Raw genomic sequence first — 20,651 nt, 5'->3', positions numbered from 1 at the left:
CTCCCCTACTTTGGCATGTAACAAAGTTTTGGATATCGTACTTTTTCTTGGTTACTGTAGAGTTGAAGGTTTTAGTTCTCTGTGTTTTTAACTCTTTACATACCCGGCATTTTTTACAAGGAAAAAAGCCTTTCATATTAGAAAACATTCTAGGGATGGCAGGCTTCTCAACTGGAGTAGGAGCAATCAGGTCTTTCAAATTCCTGGTTCTCTTATATATGATGGGGGGTCTTTCGGGAAGATTTGGTCCTAGGATTCTATCTCCCTTAAGTATATGCCAATACTTCCGTAAAGTCTTGTTAACCCATCTGTATCCAGTGGAGAAGGAGGTAACAAAGGCATATTCGAATTTAGAAAAGGCGCCAGTTTGTTTAGGTTTAGGGACCACTAGTTCTCTTTGTGGTACATCTTTAACTTGGAGGATGCTTTGTTCCAAAGCTTCTTTTTTGAAACCTTTTTCCAGGAATCTATCCTTCAATATGTCGCTCTGAACCTTGAAGTCATGAGAGTCCGTACAATTACGGCGGATCCTCCTAAACTGACTGGTGGGGACCGAAGATAGCCAATTTGGGTGGTGGCAGCTATCAAGGGGGATGAACCCGTTCTTATCCGTGGGTTTAAAAAATGTCCTAGTGCCAAACTTACATCCTATCCTATAGATGGTAAGGTCTAGGAAGTTGATGGAAACCTCACTGAACTGGTAGGTGAGGCGAATGCCCCAATCGTTGCAGTTCAGTCGTTCCATAAAGAGTTTGAGGGAAGGGGTGTCACCCTTCCACAGCAGTAGGACATCATCTATATATCTCCTCCATAGGAAGATGTTAGGCTCACGGTTATCATAGATGTTACGGTCCTCCCATAGTGCCATAAACAAATTTGCAAGGCTGGGAGCAAATTTTGCTCCCATCGCCACTCCAGTCTGTTGCAAATAGAAATTCCCACCGTAATAGAAATAATTGTGCTCCATTCCGAACTGTAAAAGCTCCAGAATGAACACTTTTTGTTTGAATGGAAGGTCAAAATGGTTGTCAAGGAAGGTGCTGACAGCTTCATATCCCATTTGGTGAGGTATGATGGTGTACAGGGATGAAACATCCGCTGTAACCATCAATACCTCACCATCTGTCTCCAGGTTGGTGAGTTCCTGGATGCACTGGGAGGTGTCTTTTAAAAATGCGGGGGTTTGCTGCACGAGGAGGAAGACCATTAGACTCAATAAGGAGATGTTAGAAATCAAAGAGAAACTGACTCCATTTAAAGAAGAAGAGGCCTACAAAATGTATACACAAGAGCTAAGAGAGATCCTCACCATGGAGGAAGAGGAACAGAAAATAAAAAAACGGAAAAAATATTTCCGAGATTTGGAAGACTACAACTCTACCCGTGTGTTCAAGTGGCAATTGAACACTGGGGAGGGTTCTAGTGCAACCACCAGTACTTTAGTCAATACTGAAGTTGGAAATTCAAATTCAATAGAAATGCAGGAAAACTTACAGCCTGACAACCGGAAACTCCCCCCTGCGGGAAATCCGGTACCTTCTACATCTGGAGCTTTCCACTCCAAATTTAAACCTTTGAAGGAGAAATCCCTCTCCCAATCTACCAAAGGGAAAGGAAAAAGTGGAAAAGGGGTTACCCATTCTCAAACCAAAAATTTGAGATGGGAAGAGGAAGATTATAGATCTGCTTATAAACACCGTACTTCACCCTCTCCTAAAAAATCTAGAAGATTGTCTTTGGATTATGAGGGAAACTATCTTGGTCCTTCTTATCAAGACCCAAGAAAGTTAGTGTCCAATAACAGATATGAATCTTTACAAGAGGACACAGACGAGAGTGAGGATGATGATTATGAACCTCAACATAATCATTCTACCAACACCCCCATTAGCCAAAAACCGAGGGGTTTTTTAGGGAAGGGCCACAACAAAGGCAAAAGAAAAAAACAAGGGGGTGCAGGGGAGGTGACTCCAGGAAAAAGGAAAAGATGAAAGGGCAGGGCATCTTCAACCTAAGTGGAGTCACCCTGACAGATTCAGAACAACGAACCCTAGACAAAGGCCTGAAATACGCACCAAAGAAAGGCATCAACAAATTTGACACATTCATAGATGTGCACAAATATGTCAGAAAATTAAATGTGAAGAGACATTTTTTGTTAAATGCTAAGGAAAGAAACTATACCAGCTATCAAGTTTCTCCTTACAGTCACACTAATTTAAAAAATGCCTCACTCTTTAATCCCCAAGGTGTCAAAAGTAGTAACATCACGGTATTCAAAGATTTGGTTTTGAAGGACCTTGATGAAGCTAAATTCTCTCACCATATTCAGAAAGATTTGATGGAAGGAGTGAAATCACTTTGTGAGCGTAAAGATTTAATTATACGCCCAGCTGACAAGGGAGGTGGGGTTGTGCTGCTGAAAAAAGATGATTATGTGGAGGAGATGGACCGTTTATTGTCTGATGGTGAGACTTACCGGATCCTCCCAAATGATCCTACTTACCTATACAAGAGGAAGCTCGAACGCTTAATTTTGAGAGGCTATGAAGAGGGCATTCTTAATGAAAAAGAAAAAGAACATTTAGTTCCTTTAGCCCCCAGAATCCCACTTATTTATTATCTACCCAAGGTCCACAAAAGCTTAATAAAGCCCCCAGGTAGACCAATAATAAGTGGGATAGATTCAGTCACCTCACGTATAGGTAAATATGTGGATCATTTCCTCCAGCCTCTTGTGCAGCAAACCCCCGCATTTTTAAAAGACACCTCCCAGTGCATCCAGGAACTCACCAACCTGGAGACAGATGGTGAGGTATTGATGGTTACAGCGGATGTTTCATCCCTGTACACCATCATACCTCACCAAATGGGATATGAAGCTGTCAGCACCTTCCTTGACAACCATTTTGACCTTCCATTCAAACAAAAAGTGTTCATTCTGGAGCTTTTACAGTTCGGAATGGAGCACAATTATTTCTATTACGGTGGGAATTTCTATTTGCAACAGACTGGAGTGGCGATGGGAGCAAAATTTGCTCCCAGCCTTGCAAATTTGTTTATGGCACTATGGGAGGACCGTAACATCTATGATAACCGTGAGCCTAACATCTTCCTATGGAGGAGATATATAGATGATGTCCTACTGCTGTGGAAGGGTGACACCCCTTCCCTCAAACTCTTTATGGAACGACTGAACTGCAACGATTGGGGCATTCGCCTCACCTACCAGTTCAGTGAGGTTTCCATCAACTTCCTAGACCTTACCATCTATAGGATAGGATGTAAGTTTGGCACTAGGACATTTTTTAAACCCACGGATAAGAACGGGTTCATCCCCCTTGATAGCTGCCACCACCCAAATTGGCTATCTTCGGTCCCCACCAGTCAGTTTAGGAGGATCCGCCGTAATTGTACGGACTCTCATGACTTCAAGGTTCAGAGCGACATATTGAAGGATAGATTCCTGGAAAAAGGTTTCAAAAAAGAAGCTTTGGAACAAAGCATCCTCCAAGTTAAAGATGTACCACAAAGAGAACTAGTGGTCCCTAAACCTAAACAAACTGGCGCCTTTTCTAAATTCGAATATGCCTTTGTTACCTCCTTCTCCACTGGATACAGATGGGTTAACAAGACTTTACGGAAGTATTGGCATATACTTAAGGGAGATAGAATCCTAGGACCAAATCTTCCCGAAAGACCCCCCATCATATATAAGAGAACCAGGAATTTGAAAGACCTGATTGCTCCTACTCCAGTTGAGAAGCCTGCCATCCCTAGAATGTTTTCTAATATGAAAGGCTTTTTTCCTTGTAAAAAATGCCGGGTATGTAAAGAGTTAAAAACACAGAGAACTAAAACCTTCAACTCTACAGTAACCAAGAAAAAGTACGATATCCAAAACTTTGTTACATGCCAAAGTAGGGGAGCTATATATCTCCTTACTTGTGGATGTGGGTTGCAGTATGTTGGAAGAACGATTAGAACCCCTAGTATAAGAATTGGGGAGCATCTTACCAACATACAAATTGGATTCCCTGGACACAGCCTTTCAGCCCATCACGACAGATGTCATAATCAAAACTATGCACAACTGAAAGCCGTCGTGATTGAAGGCTACTCCCCCCATTGGAGAGGGAGTGATATGAAAAGGACTATCTCCAGGCGCGAAACGTTTTGGATTCATGAATTAAAGTGTTACCAGCCCTGGGGCATGAATGTAGAGTGGGACATTAATGCCCATATAAACAATGACTAGTCCTTCCTACAATTGATACACACTTTCTTTCATAGTCTGTTCTCTTTCAGCCAATCTTTTCCTCCTTCATTATTATTCTCCTTCTTTAAATTTGGTGTTTAATAATTTTTTTAAAAATTTTTTTAAAAATTTTTTAGACAACTTTTATATTCTTATATATGGAAAATTTGGTATTTTATACATGCATTGTTATTAAATATACCAGTTGGCGGATGGAGATTTCCATTGCGATCCACCCTAACCAACAATTTTGTTTTACACACAAAAGTTTTTTAATAATTTTAAAATAAATCCATTTTTTAACATTGATTAAAATATGTCCACCTATTGGATTTTTAGTTTTTAGTCCAAATTGTGGCCATTTATAATTTATCCTCCAAAATTGCTTACTCTCACCAATAGATAATTCTTTCACCGTGAAGATTAGCATTTTTTAACCATATTTTTTGCCTTTTAATCAAATGATTCTCTTCTTAGCCGTTAAGAAAGGTAAACATGGCCACACTGCTTGCCTTCTTACATTGCACCACTAGTCCATGCATTGTTAGGTAAAGTACGGTTCCTTTTCTGGACACTTTAGTACCACCTATCAATTGCTTTGTTGACATCCGCTGTAATTGGCCCAACAAGAATCCGGAAAGATATCGTAACATTTCCGGGTCTTTGAAGTATTACGATCATGATAGGTCGACTCCGGAACCGGAAGTGCGTCATTGCACGTCCGGGTCTTCGGAGGAATATGCTATGATTGGCCAACTCCGCAACCGGAAGTGCGTCATTGCACTTCCGAGTCCCCGCCGAGTCCGCACCGGAAGTCTCCACTTGCCAACACTTAAATGAGAGATGTGGACAGCGCGGCTGTAGCTCCAATCCCAGAAGCCGACTTGTTAGTGGAAACGCGTCGGGGGGAGCCAGCCGTGCTGTCATAGGTCCCGGTTTGTACTGCAGACACCCGCGACCGCCCTGTATTTGCTGTTTGTTCGTCCGGAATGTGTAAGTGTACCCTCATTCGTTTTATCATTAAAGTCGAAGGTAATGCACTATAGTCCTCTTCTTTTCTCTGGGTTGCTCTGTCTTGGCATCTCCCCCTGCTTGGAAGCCTACAGATCCCCCCCCACTTCGGAAGCAGCTGATTGTTCCGGTCCATTCCGAGAGCCATCCCTGCCAGCTTGATCAGTTGGGGACTTCTAGACACAACCAAGTACATGCTCACATCTCTCCACATTGTGGTAAGAGTCCACTCCTAACACTGGGTGTCCACATGTGTATATCAGGCCACTGAGAATCACTTTGGATCATTTTTTGGGACGAGGCCCCACCCACCTCCCAACACTCCCTTACCTTCACTCCAATTTGAAAAGAAAGACTTTTTCACAGTTTTTTGCACTTTTGTTTTGGACTGAATGTATATGATTTTTTAAATCCGGTTACCATCCATGTACCTTTGAACACTTGGTTCATTATTTGTTAGCGCACTTTGGTAATGTTTTCCATATTGCCATCTTCTCACGTTTAATTTAAATTTCAGTGCTGCTTTCACTTCACTTCTCATCACTTCAGGACTGCGCACCTATTTTCTTTCACAATCAGAGTCAGGAGCAAGCCGGGTCACAACAGAGAATCCAAATGCAGAGTACAGGAGTCACAGGAACACTGGGAAGCTGACAATAAACCAGCAATGAGAGGCACTCCACAGCCACCTTTTATAGGCCAGCAAAAGGCTTAGTCTATCACGCATTGCGCAAACCCGCGCCGTTGCGAACGCCGGTATGCCATTCTTACGCCAGGGAGTACAGGAATGCGCCAGATGCGCAGAGAATGTCCATTAGCACTACTGGCAGTACTGCCAGCTCTCTCTCAGCCATTTTCCTGACAGTATGTTAGGACCTGGTTCTGAACCTGCAAATCTCTTCTTGCTGAGCCACCTGAGATGCTGGACAGCTCCCTGGACAATTCCTTGAACAATCATGTCTTGAACCTTGTTTCTGGTGAACCTTGAACTCTTTGCTTCTCCTGGGAACTTCCTTTTTAAGCCATGTCTCTGCTCTTCCTGTTTGCCAGATTTTTTTGCTCTTTCCAGCGACTATCTTAGTTTTGTCATTCCTGCTGCTGTCTGTAGCTTCACTACCACTCTTTACTAACATTTGGCTTGTTCCTTGACTACACTTCTACTTCATCCCAACCTGCAACTACTTGTTACTGACCTTTGGCTTGTTTACTGACTACACTCCTGCTTGAACCCTACTTTCTATATCTGCTTCTGGACCCAGGCTTGTTCACCTCCTGGTGGGGCGATCATGGGGACAGCAACTAACGTGCGGCAAAACCCATCTCCATCATCAGGAGGTGTGGTAAATACCGGTTAGTGCTTAGACCCCGCACCTCGTGTGAGCCTGTGTCATCCACCAGGGGGGCCTGCTTGTATACTTATCCTGCTGGTTGGTGGGAGCCTCTCTACTGCTATAGCTACTGGTCTCTGAGCCTGACCCCTGACTGTGAAGAGCATTGATGGAGCTCATGGGATAGCCAGCTTGTGAAGGTAATGCCTGGAGGAACAAAGGCCAAGAAGAACCTGTACTGATTAGGCCAATGCTTTTTCTCTTTCTTATAACTTTTTTAATTGTATGTCGGGATACTCAAGTCTGTATTGGTCCTTATGTGAAACCCTTGCGGCTTCTTTATGATCCTTGGCCAAAATTCAAAAGCCAAAATGGCATGCTGGTCTCCAAGTTTGGTGAGAGTTCCAATCCATTAGAATAGTTTTGTATTTAGGCAGCTCTCTGATGCCTGGAAAAGCATTGATGGAGCTCACTGGATGGTCAGAATGTGAATAGGGAAAGTAACAGCTGGAGAAACAAAACCCATGAAGAGCCTGTATTGGCTAAGCCAAAGTTTATCCTCGTTCTTCTAAAGTTTTTAATTGTATGTCGGGACAGTCAAGTCTGTATTGGTCTTTATGTGAAGTCCTTGCTGCTTCTTTATGGTCCTTGGCCAAATGTAAAAGTTGTTAGGGGTTAAGGATTGTGGAGTGCTGGTCTCCAAACTTGGTAAGAGTTCCAATCCTATAGGATAGTACTGCGTTGAGGCAGCTCTCTGGTGCCTGGAAAAGCATTGATGGGGCTCACTGGATAGTCAGAATGTGAAAAATGGAAGGTAATGACTGTAGGAACAGAACCCACGAAGAGCCTGTGTTGGCTAAGCCAATGGTTTTCCTCGTTCTTCTAAAGTTTTTAATTGTATGTCGGAACAGTCAAGTCTGTATTGGTCTTTATGTGAAGTCATTGATGCTTCTTTATGGTCCTTGGTCAAAAAGGTTAGGGTTGTGGAGCACTGGTCTCCAAGCTAGGTAAGTATTCCAACCCAATAGTATACTTTTGTATTAAGGAAGCTCTCTGTTGCCCAGAAAACCAGAAAAGGGGCTTTTTATTACCATCAGAACCTCTGTATCCTGAAAGCTTTGCTTCGACAAGAGACTCCAGTAAATGTTTGTTTTTGGGCTCATGCTCACTATTAAATGTTAATTTCTAGCTGAAATGTATTTTTATGATTTTGTATAGAGTGAGTAAAGGTTAGAACCTCTGCCAGCTTTCTATTGCCCTGGAGGTTAGGACGGTGGAGTGCTGGACTTTGAACTGGGTATGAGTTTCAATTTGATATGACAGTCTTGCATCGAAGCTGTTCTCTGGTGCCCAGAAAAGCCTTGATAGCCAGCTCGTAAATAGGAAAGGTAATGATTGGAGGAACAAAACCACAAAGAGCCTGTATTGGCTAAGCCAATGGTTTTCCTTGCTCTTCTAAATTTTTTAACTGTATGTTGGTACAGTCAAGTCTGTATTGGTTTTTATGTGGCGTCCTTGCGGCTTCTTTATAGTCCTAGGTCAAATGTCAAGATTGTTTGTTCGGAGGTTGGGTCTGTGGAGCTCTCGTCTCTAACTTGGGTGAGAGCTCCAGTCCAAAAAAGTAGTTTTGTATTGAGGCAACTCTCTGGTGCCCAGAAATGCCACAAAGGGGCTATTTATTACCATCTGTACTTCTGTATACTGGAAGTTTTGCTTCAGCAACAGACTCCAGTACATGTCAGTGGTTTGGCTTATGCTCATTGGTCAATGTTGGTCCCCAGCTGAAATGTATTTTTTATTGATTTTGTATAGCGTGAGTAAAGGTGAGAACCTCTGCCAGCTTTCTATTGCCCTGGAGGTTAGGACGGTGGAGTGCTGGACTTTGAACTGGGTATGAGTTTCAATTTGATATGGCATTGATACAGTTCTCTGGTGCCCAGAAAAGCCTTGATGTGACCCATGAGATAGCCAGCTTGTGAATAGGGAAGGTAATGATTGGAGGAACAAAACCACAAAGAGCCTGTATTGGCTAAGCCAATGGTTTTCCTTGCTCTTCTAAAGTTTTTAACTGTATGTTGGGACAGTCAAGTCTGTATTGGTTTTTATGTGGCGTCCTTGGTGCTTCTTTATAGTCCTAGGTCAACTGTCAAGATTTTTTGTTAGGAGATTGGGTCTGTGGAGCTCTGGTCTCCAAGCTGGGTGAGAGTTCTAGTCCAAAGAGTAGTTTGTATTGAGGCAACTCTCTGGTGCCCAGAAAAGCCAAAAAGGGGCTATTTATTACCATCTGTACTTCTGTATACTGGAAGTTTTGCTTCAGCAACAGACTCCAGTACATGTCGGTGGTTTGGCTTATGCTCATTGGTCAATGTTGGTCCCCAGCTGAAATGTATTTTTTATTATTTTGTATGGAATAAGGAAAGGTAAGAACCTCTGCCAGCTTTCTATTGCCCTGAAGGTTAGGATGGTGGAGTGCTGGACTTTGAACTGGGTATGAGTTTCAATTTGATATGATAGTCTTGCATTATAGCTGTTCTCTGGTGCCCAGAAAAGCCTTGATGTGACCCATGAGATAGCCAGCTTGTAAATAGGAAAGGTAATGACTGAAGGAACAAACCACAAAGAGCCTGTATTGGCTAAGCCAATGGTTTTCCTTGCTCTTCTAAAGTTTTTAACTGGATGTTGGGACAGGTCTGTATTGGTTTTTATGTGGCGTCCTTGGTGCTTCTTTATAGTCCTAGGTCAAATGTCATGATTGTTTGTTCGGAGGTTGGGTCTGTGGAGCTCCAGTCCAAAAGGGTAGTTTTGTATTGAGGCAACTCTCTGGTGCTCAGAAAACCCACAAAGGGGCCATTTATTACCATCTGTACCTCCGTATACTGGAAGTTTTGCTTCAGAAACAGACTCCAGTACATGTTCATTTTTCGGTTTATGCTCATTGGTCAATATTCATCTTCAGCTAAAATGTATTGTTATCATTTTGTATGGAATGAGGAAAGGTAAGGACCTCTTCCAGCTTTCTGTTGCCCTGGAGGTTAGGACGGTGCAGTCCTGGACTCTGAACTGGGCATGAGTTTTAATTTGATATGAGAGTTTTGTATTGAAGGAGTTCTCTGATGCCCAGAAAAGCCTTGATGCCACCCATGAGATTGCCAGCTTGTGAATAGGGAAGGTAATGACTGGAGGAACAAAAGCCATGTAATGTCTGTATTGGCTAAAGGTTTTGTTTGTTCTTCTAATTGTATGTTGGGACAGTCAGGTCTGTATTGGTCTAATGTGTGGTGTCCTTGCTGCTTCCTTGCCAAATGTCAACACCATTATCTTGGAGGTTAGGGTTTTGGAGCTCTGGTCTCCAAGCTGGGTGAGAGTTCCAATCCAATAAGATAATGGTGGATTGAGGCAGCTCGCTGGTGCTTAGAGGAGCCTTGAAAGGGCTTTGAATTTCTTTGTATTGCCATCTGTACCTTTGTATTCTGGAAGTATGGAAGTCCATATGAAACAGCCATTGACTTGGGTTTCTTTCACATCCGTAATATCTACTGCTCACCTGCCTAGCATTTACCTGGACAATCCAATATTCATTATCAGTGTCCACTTCTTTAGTTGCTATGCAGAGCGCCCCTACTGGACACTCAGCATAATAAAGAACTCTCCCCAACTTCCTTTCCCTCGTGTCTGTTCTGCCCTTGCCAACCAAGTGTAAGTTGACCAGTGTGTGTCCCAGAAGATGGTGGGACCATTCAGAAAGCGCAGTCCAACTCGCGCCTGCACAGTAGGAAACAGGCTGTGAAGCCTGAAGGCTTCACTGCCAGTTTCCCTCACTTGCAATGCCGGCGCCTGCACCCGGAGTTGATGGACGAATCGGCTTGGGGTGCCGACGTTGCGGGATCCCTGGAAAGGTAAGTGTCCTTATATTAAAAGTCAGCAGGTACAGGATTGGTACCGGATTTGTAGCTGCTGACTTTAATTTTTTTTTTTTCCAGACTGGAACTCTGCTTTAAGGAATGGGCCAGAAACGTCGGCGTAGTTATTGGTATTGGGCTTGGGTTATTGATATTGGGCTTGGTTTATTGATATTGTGGCTTGGGTTATTGATATTGGGCTTGGGTTATTGGTATTGGGCTTGGGTTATTGTAATTGAGGCTTAGGTTATTGATATTGGGCTTGGTTTATTGATATTGGGCTTGGGTTATTGTAATTGAGGCTTAGGTTATTGATATTGGGCTTGGTTTATTGATATTGGGCTTGAGTTATTGATATTGGGCTTGGGTTATTGGTACTGAGGCTTGGGTTATTGATATTGAGCTTGGGTTATTGATATTGGGCTTGGGTTATTGGTATTGAGGCTTACTTTATTGGTATTGGGCTTGGGTTATTGATATTGGGCTTGGGTTATTGGTATTGAGGATTAGGTTATTGGTATTGAGGCTTTGGTTATTGGTACTGAGGCTTGGGTTATTGATATTGGGCTTGGGTTATTGGTATTGGGCTTGGGTTATTGGTATTGAAGCTTGGGTTATTGATATTGAGGTTTGGGTTATTAATATTGGGTTTGGGTTATTGATATCGAGGCTTGGGTTATTGATATTGGGCTTGGGTTATTGATATTGGGCTTGGGTTATTGGTATTGAGGATTGGTTTATTGGTATTGAGGCTTTGGTTATAGGTATTGAGGCTTGGGTTATTGGTATTGAGGCTTGGGAGATTGGTATTGAGGATTGTAGTTATTGGTATTTAGGCTTGGGTTATTGGTATTGGGCTTAGGTTATTGATATTGGGCTTGGGTTAGAAGATGGTGGGACCATTCAGAAAGCGCAGCCCAACTTACGCATTCGCGCAGTAGGAAACAGGCTGTGAAGCCTGAAGGCTTCACTGCCAGTTTCCCTCACTTGCAATGCCGGCGCCTGCACCCGGAGCTGATGAACGAATCAGCTTGGGGTGCCGACGAGGGATCCCTGGACAGGTAAGTGTCCTTATATTAAAAGTCAGCAGGTACAGGATTTGTACCGGATTTGTAGCTGCTGTCTTAAATTTTTTTTTTCCTGACTGGAACTCTGCTTTAAGGAATGGGACGGAACGTCGGCTGTGGCGTCCTTAACAACCGATGACTCATCAGCTGTCAGCGGGCTTCCCCACTGACAACTGAAATGTATACCAGAGAATTCTGGCAATAGAAAAATTAAAAAAAAAAAAAAACATTGTGCTGTCCTCCCCCAAATCCTTACCAGGTTCTTCGGGTCTGGTATGGTTTTTAAGCCAAAATTAAAAAAAAAAAAAACAGACAGTGTGGGTCCTACCCTAAAAAAAAACCATACCAGACCCTTATCCGAGCATGCAGACCAGGAAAAGAAAGGTGGGGGGGGGGTCAAGCAAATTGCCCTCCCTCTCCTGAATTATACCAGGCCACATGCCCTCAACATAAAGGGGGAGCCCATGTTGAAAGGAACAAGGGCCTTTTCCCCACAACCCTGACAGGTGGTTTTGGGGGTCTGCGGGCGGGAGGCTTATTGGAATCTGAAAGCCCCCTTTACCAAGATCCCGCCCTCCCTGTGTGAATGAGGGTGGGTGCTTTGGGGTGGGGAGCTCTACTCCCCCCACCCCAAAGCACTTTGTCCCCATGTTGATAGGGACAAGGGCCTTTTCCTCACAACTCTGGTGGGTGGTTGTGGGGGTCTGCGGGCGGGAGCTTATTGGAATGTTGATGCCCCCTTTAACAAGATCCTGCCCCCCATGTTAATGAGGAGGGGTGCTTTGGGGTGGGGGGGGCTCTGCTGGGGGGCCCAGGGGGCAAGTACAAACCAGAGGCTCATAGTGCAGTGACTCCACCCCGTCCCACTCTCCCTCTTCCCAGTCTCCTCCTGACCCCCATTCCAAGCTGAAGCTCCGCTCCAGGTACTCTCTACCCCCTGGCTGAATCGGGGGTTTCCGACCTGGCCAGCAGGGGGCGGTTGGGGGGAGCTGGGACAGCTCGGTTGGGGCTGACCGGGGGAGGAGAGTCTCCAGTGGGGCATGGAACCGGCCTCTGCTCAAACACAGCTTACACCATCCATGCTGGGGGAGGGACTGCGCTCTGTCCTTGTCTTCATCCCACACTTAGTAGGTCAGTTCTCTTAACCAGGAATCCTTTAGGCATGTCTGTGGCAGAAGCAGTGCAGCCTTTTTACAGGGCATCAGAGTGACCCAGGGGGCAATTGCCCCCCTGGCCCAGTCCTCCACTGAACAGATCGCCATTCTGTGACAAGGGAAGGCAGTGATCCTGTGTCTCTGCTAAGGAGGAACGCGGATCTCCGCCTTCCCATAGTACAAGCACCTCCCCTACACACTGAAAGCACCCCCTAGGGACACATGTAACCCTTTGATTGCCTCTGATGTTAACCCCTTCCCTGCCAGAGTCATTAGTACGGTAGCAGTGCATATTTTTTAGCTGTATTAGTGTCACCGGTCCTCAAAAATGTGTCAAAAGTGTCATGTCAGTTAGTGTCCGATTTGTCCGCCACAATGTCGCAGTCCCGCTATAAGTCACTGATTTATTAGTAAAAAAAATAAATAAATGAAAATTCCATGAATCTTTCCCCTAGTTTGTAGAGGCGGTTATTGATAATGAGGCTTGGGTTATTGGTGTTGAGGCTTGAGGCTTGGGTTATTGGTATTGAGGCTTGGAGCTTGGTTTATTGGTTTATTGGTATTGAGGCTGGGTTATTGATATTGAGGCTTGTGTTATTGGTATTGAGGCTTGAGGCTTGGGTTATTGGTATTGAGGCTTGGGTTATTGGCAATGAGGCTTGGGGCTTGGTTTATTGGTATTGAGGCTTGGGTTATTTGCATTGGGCTTGGGTCATTGGTATTGAGGCTTGGGTTATTGGTATTGGGCTTGGGTTATTGGTATTGAGGCTTGGGGCTTGGGTTATTTGCATTGGGCTTGGGTTATTGATATTGAGGCTTGTGTTATTGGTATTGGGCTTGGGTTATTGATATTGGGCTTGGGTTATTGGTATTGGGCTTGGGTTATTGATATTGAGGCTTGGGTTATTGGTATTGGGCTTGGGTTATTGGTATTGAGGCTTGGGGCTTGGTTTATTGGTATTGAGGCTTGGGTTATTTGCATTGGGCTTGGGTTATTGATATTGAGGCTTGTGTTATTGGTATTGGGCTTGGGTTATTGATATTGGGCTTGGGTTATTGGTATTGGGCTTGGGTTATTGATATTGAGGCTTGGGTTATTGGTATTGGGCTTGGGTTATTGGTATTGAGGCTTGGGTTATTGATATTGAGGCTGGGTTATTGATATTGAGGCTTGGGTTATTGATATTGAGGCTTGGGTTATTGATATTGAGGCTTGGGTTATTGGTATTAGGTTTGGGTTATTGATATTGGGTTTGGGTTATTGATACTGAGACTTGGGTTATTGATATTGAGGCTTGTGTGATTGGTATTCGGCTTGGGTTATTGGTATTGAGGATTGGGTTATTGATATTGAGGCTTGGGTTTTTGATATTGGGCTTGGGTTATTGGTATTGAGGCTTGGGTTATTGGTATTGGGTTTGGGTTTTTGATATTGGGCTTGGGTTTTTGATATTGGGCTTGGGTTATTGGTATTGAGACTTGTGTTAATGGTATTGGGTTTGGGTTTTTGATATTGGGCTTGGGTTATTGGTATTGAGGCTTGGGATATTGGTATTGAGGCTTGTGTTATTGGTATTGGGTTATTAATATTGGGCTTGGGTTATTGATATTGAGGCTTGTGTTATTGGTATTGAGGCTTGGGTTATTGATATTGAGGCTTGGGTTATTGATATTGAGGCTTGTGTTATTGGTATTGAGGCTTGGGTTATTGATATTGAGGATTGGTTTATTGGTATTGAGGCTTGAGTTGTTGATATTGGGCTTGGGTTATTGATAACGAGGCTTGGGTTATTGGTATTGAGGTTTGGGTTATTGATATTGAGCTTGATCTGTTTTTAAATTCGTTTTGATATTGTGAGTGATCGGTGGTGTATGTTTGAGCTTTGGGGTGCTCCCTTATGTATATCCCATAGTTTGTGGATTCTATAACTTTCCAACAGACTAAATATTATTCACTGATTTGGGTTGTTTTTACCAAAGAAATGCAGCAGAATAAAGTTTGGACAAAATTTATGAAGAAAGATTATTTATTTGCAAATCATCAAAACAGAAACGAAGAAAAAAATGTTTTTCATTTTCAAAAATGTTGGTCTTCTTTCCTTTGATCAGCAAAAAATAAAAACCCAGTGATGAATAAATACCACCAAAAGAAAGCTCTATTTGTGTGAAAAAAAAGAAGGTAAAATTGTTATATGGGTACAGTGTAGCATGACTGAGTAATTGTCATTCAAAGTGTCACAGCGCTGAAAGCTGAGACTTGGCCTGGGCAGGAAGGGAGGGGGAGGGAAGAAATAATAATGATACAAATAATCGCATTCTTGCTGCATCGTCTTCTTTTTATGATTTCTGGGAATTTTCAGCCTAAATTTTATATTTTTGCTTCCTTCCAGAATTACGGTCTGGAGACGGAGAATTTGCGCACGCTCTCCCACAAACTCAACGCATCGGCCAAAAATCTGCAGAACTTCATCACAGGGCGGAGGCGGAGCGGACACTACGATGGGCGGGCCTCCCGGAGACTACCCAACGACTTCCTCACCTCTGTGGTGGATCTGATTGGTGCTGCTAAGAATCTGCTGGCCTGGCTGGACAGGTAACATCTTCATATCTGATCATTGCATGTCCTGAAATACTCTGCACTGCTGGAGGACTCTGCTCCTTCCTCCATAACTCTCATCTCCTGAAATACTCTGCACTGCTAGAGGACTCTGCTCCTTCCTCTATAACTCTCCTCTCCTGAAATACTCTGCACTGCTGGAGGACTCTGCTCCTTCCTCTATCACTCTCCTGAAATACTCTGCACTGCTGGAGGACTCTGCTCCTCCCTCTATAACTCTCCTCTCCTGAAATACTCTGCACTGCTGGAGGACTCTGCTCCTCCCTCTATAACTCTCCTCTCCTGAAATACTCTGCACTGCTGGAGGACTCTGCTCCTTCCTCTATAACTCTCCTCTCCTGAAATACTCTGCACTGCTGGAGGACTCTGCTCCTTCCTCTACTCTCCTCTCCTTAAATACTCTGCACTGCTGGAGGACTCTGCTCCTTCCTCTATAACTCTCCTCTCCTGAAATACTCTGCGCTGCTGGAGGACTCTGCCCCTTCTTCTATAACTCTCCTCTCCTGAAATACTCTGCACTGCTGGAGGACTCTGCTCCTTCCTCTATAACTCTCCTCTCCTGAAATACTCTGCACTGCTGGAGGACTCTGCTCCTCCCTCTATAACTCTCCTCTCCTGAAATACTCTGCACTGCTAGAGGACTCTGCTCCTTCCTCTATAACTCTCATCTCCTGAAATAATCTGCACTGCTAGAGGACTCTGCTCCTTCCTCTATAACTCTCATCTCCTGAAATAATCTGCACTGCTAGAGGACTCTGCTCCTTCCTCTATAACTCTCCTCTCCTGAAATACTCTGCACTGCTGGAGGACTCTGCTCCTTCCTCTACTCTCCTCTCCTTAAATACTCTGCACTGCTGGAGGACTCTGCTCCTTCCTCTATAACTCTCCTCTCCTGAAATACTCTGCGCTGCTGGAGGACTCTGCTCCTTTCCTCTACAACTCTCCTCTCCTGAAATACTCTGCACTGCTGGAGGACTCTGCCCCTTCTTCTATAACTCTCCTCTCCTGAAATACTCTGCACTGCTGGAGGACTCTGCTCCTTCCTCTATAACTCTCCTCTCCTGAAATACTCTGCACTGCTGGAGGACTCTGCTCCTTCCTCTATAACTCTCCTCTCCTGAAATACTCTGCACTGCTGGAGGACTCTGCTCCTTCCTCTATAACTCTCCTCTCCTGAAATACTCTGCACTGCTGGAGGACTCTGCTCCTTCCTCTATAACTCTCCTCTCCTGAGATACTCTGCTCTGCTGGAGGACTCTGCTCCTTCCTCTATAACTCTCCTCTCCTGAAATACTCTGCTCTGCTGGAGGACTATGCTCCTTCCTCTATAATTCTCCTCTCCTGAAATACTCTGCACTGCTGGAGGACTCTGCTCCTTCCTCTATAACTCTCCTCTCCTGAAATACTCTGCACTGCTGCAGGACTCTGCTCCTTCCTCTATAACTCTCCTCTCCTGAAATACTCTGCACTGCTGGAGGACTCTGCTCCTTCCTCTATAACTCTCCTCTCCTGAAATACTCTGCGCTGCTGGAGGACTCTGCTCCTTCCTCTATAACTCTCCTCTCCTGAAATACTCTGCACTGCTGGAGGACTCTGCTCCTTTCCTCTACAACTCTCCTCTCCTGAAATACTCTGCACTGCTGGAGGACTCTGCCCCTTCTTCTATAACTCTCCTCTCCTGAAATAATCTGCACTGCTGGAGGACTCTGCCCCTTCTTCTATAACTCTCCTCTCCTGAAATACTCTGCACTGCTGGAGGACTCTGCTCCTTCCTCTATAACTCTCCTCTCCTGAAATACTCTGCACTGCTGGAGGACTCTGCTCCTTCCTCTATAACTCTCCTCTCCTGAAATACTCTGCACTGCTGGAGGACTCTGCTCCTTCCTCTATAACTCTCCTCTCCTGAGATACTCTGCTCTGCTGGAGGACTCTGCTCCTTCCTCTATAACTCTCCTCTCCTGAAATACTCTGCTCTGCTGGAGGACTATGCTCCTTCCTCTATAATTCTCCTCTCCTGAAATACTCTGCACTGCTGGAGGACTCTGCTCCTTCCTCTATAACTCTCCTCTCCTGAAATACTCTGCACTGCTGCAGGACTCTGCTCCTTCCTCTATAACTCTCCTCTCCTGAAATACTCTGCACTGCTGGAGGACTCTGCTCCTTCCTCTATAACTCTCCTCTCCTGAAATACTCTGCGCTGCTGGAGGACTCTGCTCCTTCCTCTATAACTCTCCTCTCCTGAAATACTCTGCACTGCTGGAGGACTCTGCTCCTTCCTCTATAACTCTCCTCTCCTGAAATACTCTGCACTGCTGGAGGACTCTGCTCCTTCCTCTATAACTCTCCTCTCCTGAGATACTCTGCTCTGCTGGAGGACTCTGCTCCTTCCTCTATAACTCTCCTCTCCTGAAATACTCTGCTCTGCTGGAGGACTCTGCTCCTTCCTCTATAATTCTCCTCTCCTGAAATACTCTGCACTGCTGGAGGACTCTGCTCCTTCCTCTATAACTCTCCTCTCCTGAAATACTCTGCACTGCTGCAGGACTCTGCTCCTTCCTCTACTCTCCTCTCCTGAAATACTCTGCGCTGCTGGAGGACTCTGCCCCTTCTTCTATAACTCTCCTCTCCTGAAATACTCTGCGCTGCTGGAGGACTCTGCTCCTTCCTCTATAACTCTCCTCTCCTGAAATACTCTGCACTGCTGGAGGACTCTGCTCCTTCCTCTATCACTCTCCTGAAATACTCTGCACTGCTGGAGGACTCTGCTCCTTCCTCTATCACTCTCCTGAAATACTCTGCACTGGTGGAGGACTCTGCTCCTCCCTCTATAACTCTCCTCTCCTGAAATACTCTGCACTGCTGGAGGACTCTGCTCCTCCCTCTATAACTCTCCTCTCCTGAAATACTCTGCACTGCTGGAGGACTCTGCTCCTTCCTCTATAACTCTCCTCTCCTGAAATACTCTGCACTGCTGGAGGACTCTGCTCCTTCCTCTACTCTCCTCTCCTTAAATACTCTGCACTGCTGGAGGACTCTGCTCCTTCCTCTATAACTCTCCTCTCCTGAAATACTCTGCGCTGCTGGAGGACTCTGCCCCTTCTTCTATAACTCTCCTCTCCTGAAATACTCTGCACTGCTGGAGGACTCTGCTCCTTCCTCTATAACTCTCCTCTCCTGAAATACTCTGCACTGCTGGAGGACTCTGCTCCTTCCTCTACTCTCCTCTCCTGAAATACTCTGCACTGCTGGAGGACTCTGCTCCTTCCTCTATAACTCTCCTCTCCTGAGATACTCTGCTCTGCTGGAGGACTCTGCTCCTTACTCTATAACTCTCCTCTCCTGAAATACTCTGCACTGCTAGAGGACTCTGCTCCTTCCTCTACAACTCTCCTCTCCTGAAATACTCTGCGCTGCTGGAGGACTCTGCTCCTTACTCTATAACTCTCCTCTCCTGAAATACTCTGCACTGCTAGAGGACTCTGCTCCTTCCTCTACAACTCTCCTCTCCTGAAATACTCTGCGCTGCTGGAGGATTCTGCTCCTTCCTCTATAACTCTCCTCTCCTGAAATACTCTGCACTGCTGGAGGACTCTGCTCCTTCCTCTAACTCTCCTCTCCTGAAATACTCTGCGCTGCTGGAGGACTCTGCTCCTTCCTCTATAACTCTCCTCTCCTGAAATACTCTGCTCTGCTGGAGGACTCTGCTCCTTCCTCTATAACTCTCCTCTCGTGAAATACTCTGCGCTGCCGGAGGACTCTGCTCCTTCCTCTATAACTCTCCTCTTCTGAAATACTCTGCACTGCTGGAGGACTCTGCTCCTTCCTCTATAACTCTCCTCTCCTGAAATACTCTGCTCTGCTGGAGGACTCTGCTCCTTCCTCTAACTCTCCTCTTCTGAAATACTCTGCACTGCTGGAGGACTCTGCTCCTTCCTCTATAACTCTCCTCTCCTGAAATACTCTGCACTGCTGGAGGACTCTGCTCCTTCCTCTATAACTCTCCTCTCCTGAAATAATCTGCACTGCTGGAGGACTCTGCTCCTCCCTCTATAACTCTCCTCTCCTGAAATACTCTGCACTGCTGGAGGACTCTGCTCCTTCCTCTATAACTCTCCTCTCGTGAAATACTCTGCGCTGCCGGAGGACTCTGCTCCTTCCTCTATAACTCTCCTCTTCTGAAATACTCTGCACTGCTGGAGGACTCTGCTCCTTCCTCTATAACTCTCCTCTTCTGAAATACTCTGTACTGCTGGAGGACTCTGCTCCTTCCTCTAGAACTCTCCTCTCCTGAAATACTCTGCTCTGCTGGAGGACTCTGCTCCTTCCTCTAACTCTCCTCTTCTGAAATACTCTGCACTGCTGGAGGACTCTGCTCCTTCCTCTATAACTCTCCTCTCCTGAAATACTCTGCACTGCTGGAGGACTCTGCTCCTTCCTCTATAACTCTCCTCTCCTGAAATACTCTGCACTGCTGGAGGACTCTGCTCCTTCCTCTATAACTCTCCTCTCCTGAAATACTCTGCACTGCTGGAGGACTCTGCTCCTTCCTCTATAACTCTCCTCTCCTGAAATAATCTGCACTGCTGGAGGACTCTGCTCCTTCCTCTATAACTCTCCTCTCCTGAAATACTCTGCGCTGCTGGAGGACTCTGCTCCTTCCTCTATAACTCTCCTCTTCTGAAATACTCTGCTCTGCTGGAGGACTCTGCTCCTTCCTCTATAACTCTCCTCTTCTGAAATACTCTGCACTGCTGGAGGACTCTGCTCCTTCCTCTATAACTCTCCTCTCCTGAGATACTCTGCACTGCTGGAGGACTCTGCTCCCTCCTCTATAACTCTCCTCTCCTGAGATACTCTGCACTGCTGGAGGACTCTTCTCCTTTCTCTATAACTCTCCTCTCCTTAAATACTCTGCTCTGCTGGAGGACTCTGCTCCTTCCTCTAACTCTCCTCTTCTGAAATACTCTGCACTGCTGGAGGACTCTGCTCCTTCCTCTATAACTCTCCTCTCCTGAAATACTCTGCACTGCTGGAGGACTCTGCTCCTTCCTCTATAACTCTCCTCTCCTGAAATAATCTGCACTGCTGGAGGACTCTGCTCCTTCCTCTATAACTCTCCTCTCCTGAAATACTCTGCGCTGCTGGAGGACTCTGCTCCTTCCTCTATAACTCTCCTCTCCTGAAATACTCTGCACTGCAGGAGGACTCTGCTCCTTCCTCTATAACTCTCCTCTCCTGAAATACTCTGCGCTGCTGGAGGACTCTGCTCCTTCCTCTATAACTCTCCTCTTCTGAAATACTCTGCACTGCTGGAGGA

The 20,651-nt window shown here is 45.3% G+C and overlaps 1 protein-coding gene across 1 annotated transcript in view; it reads left to right on the top strand.

The window, feature by feature from the left end:
- Nucleotides 1-20,651, top strand: part of LOC309559874 (connector enhancer of kinase suppressor of ras 2-like) — a 655,275-nt gene that overhangs the window by 271,492 nt on the left and 363,132 nt on the right. Inside the window, exon 3 of the mRNA XM_082263301.1 lies at nucleotides 15,108-15,310. Coding sequence (XP_082119427.1) covers nucleotides 15,108-15,310 — 203 coding nt within the window. The remainder of the gene's footprint in view (nucleotides 1-15,107; nucleotides 15,311-20,651) is intronic.

Source organism: Pelophylax lessonae (assembly GCF_965119305.1).
Source record: "Pelophylax lessonae genome assembly, chromosome: 7".
Classification (NCBI taxonomy): domain Eukaryota; kingdom Metazoa; phylum Chordata; class Amphibia; order Anura; family Ranidae; genus Pelophylax; species Pelophylax lessonae.
The sequence above is the reverse complement of the archived record's forward strand: the minus strand, read 5'-3'. Positions and strand labels throughout refer to the sequence as shown.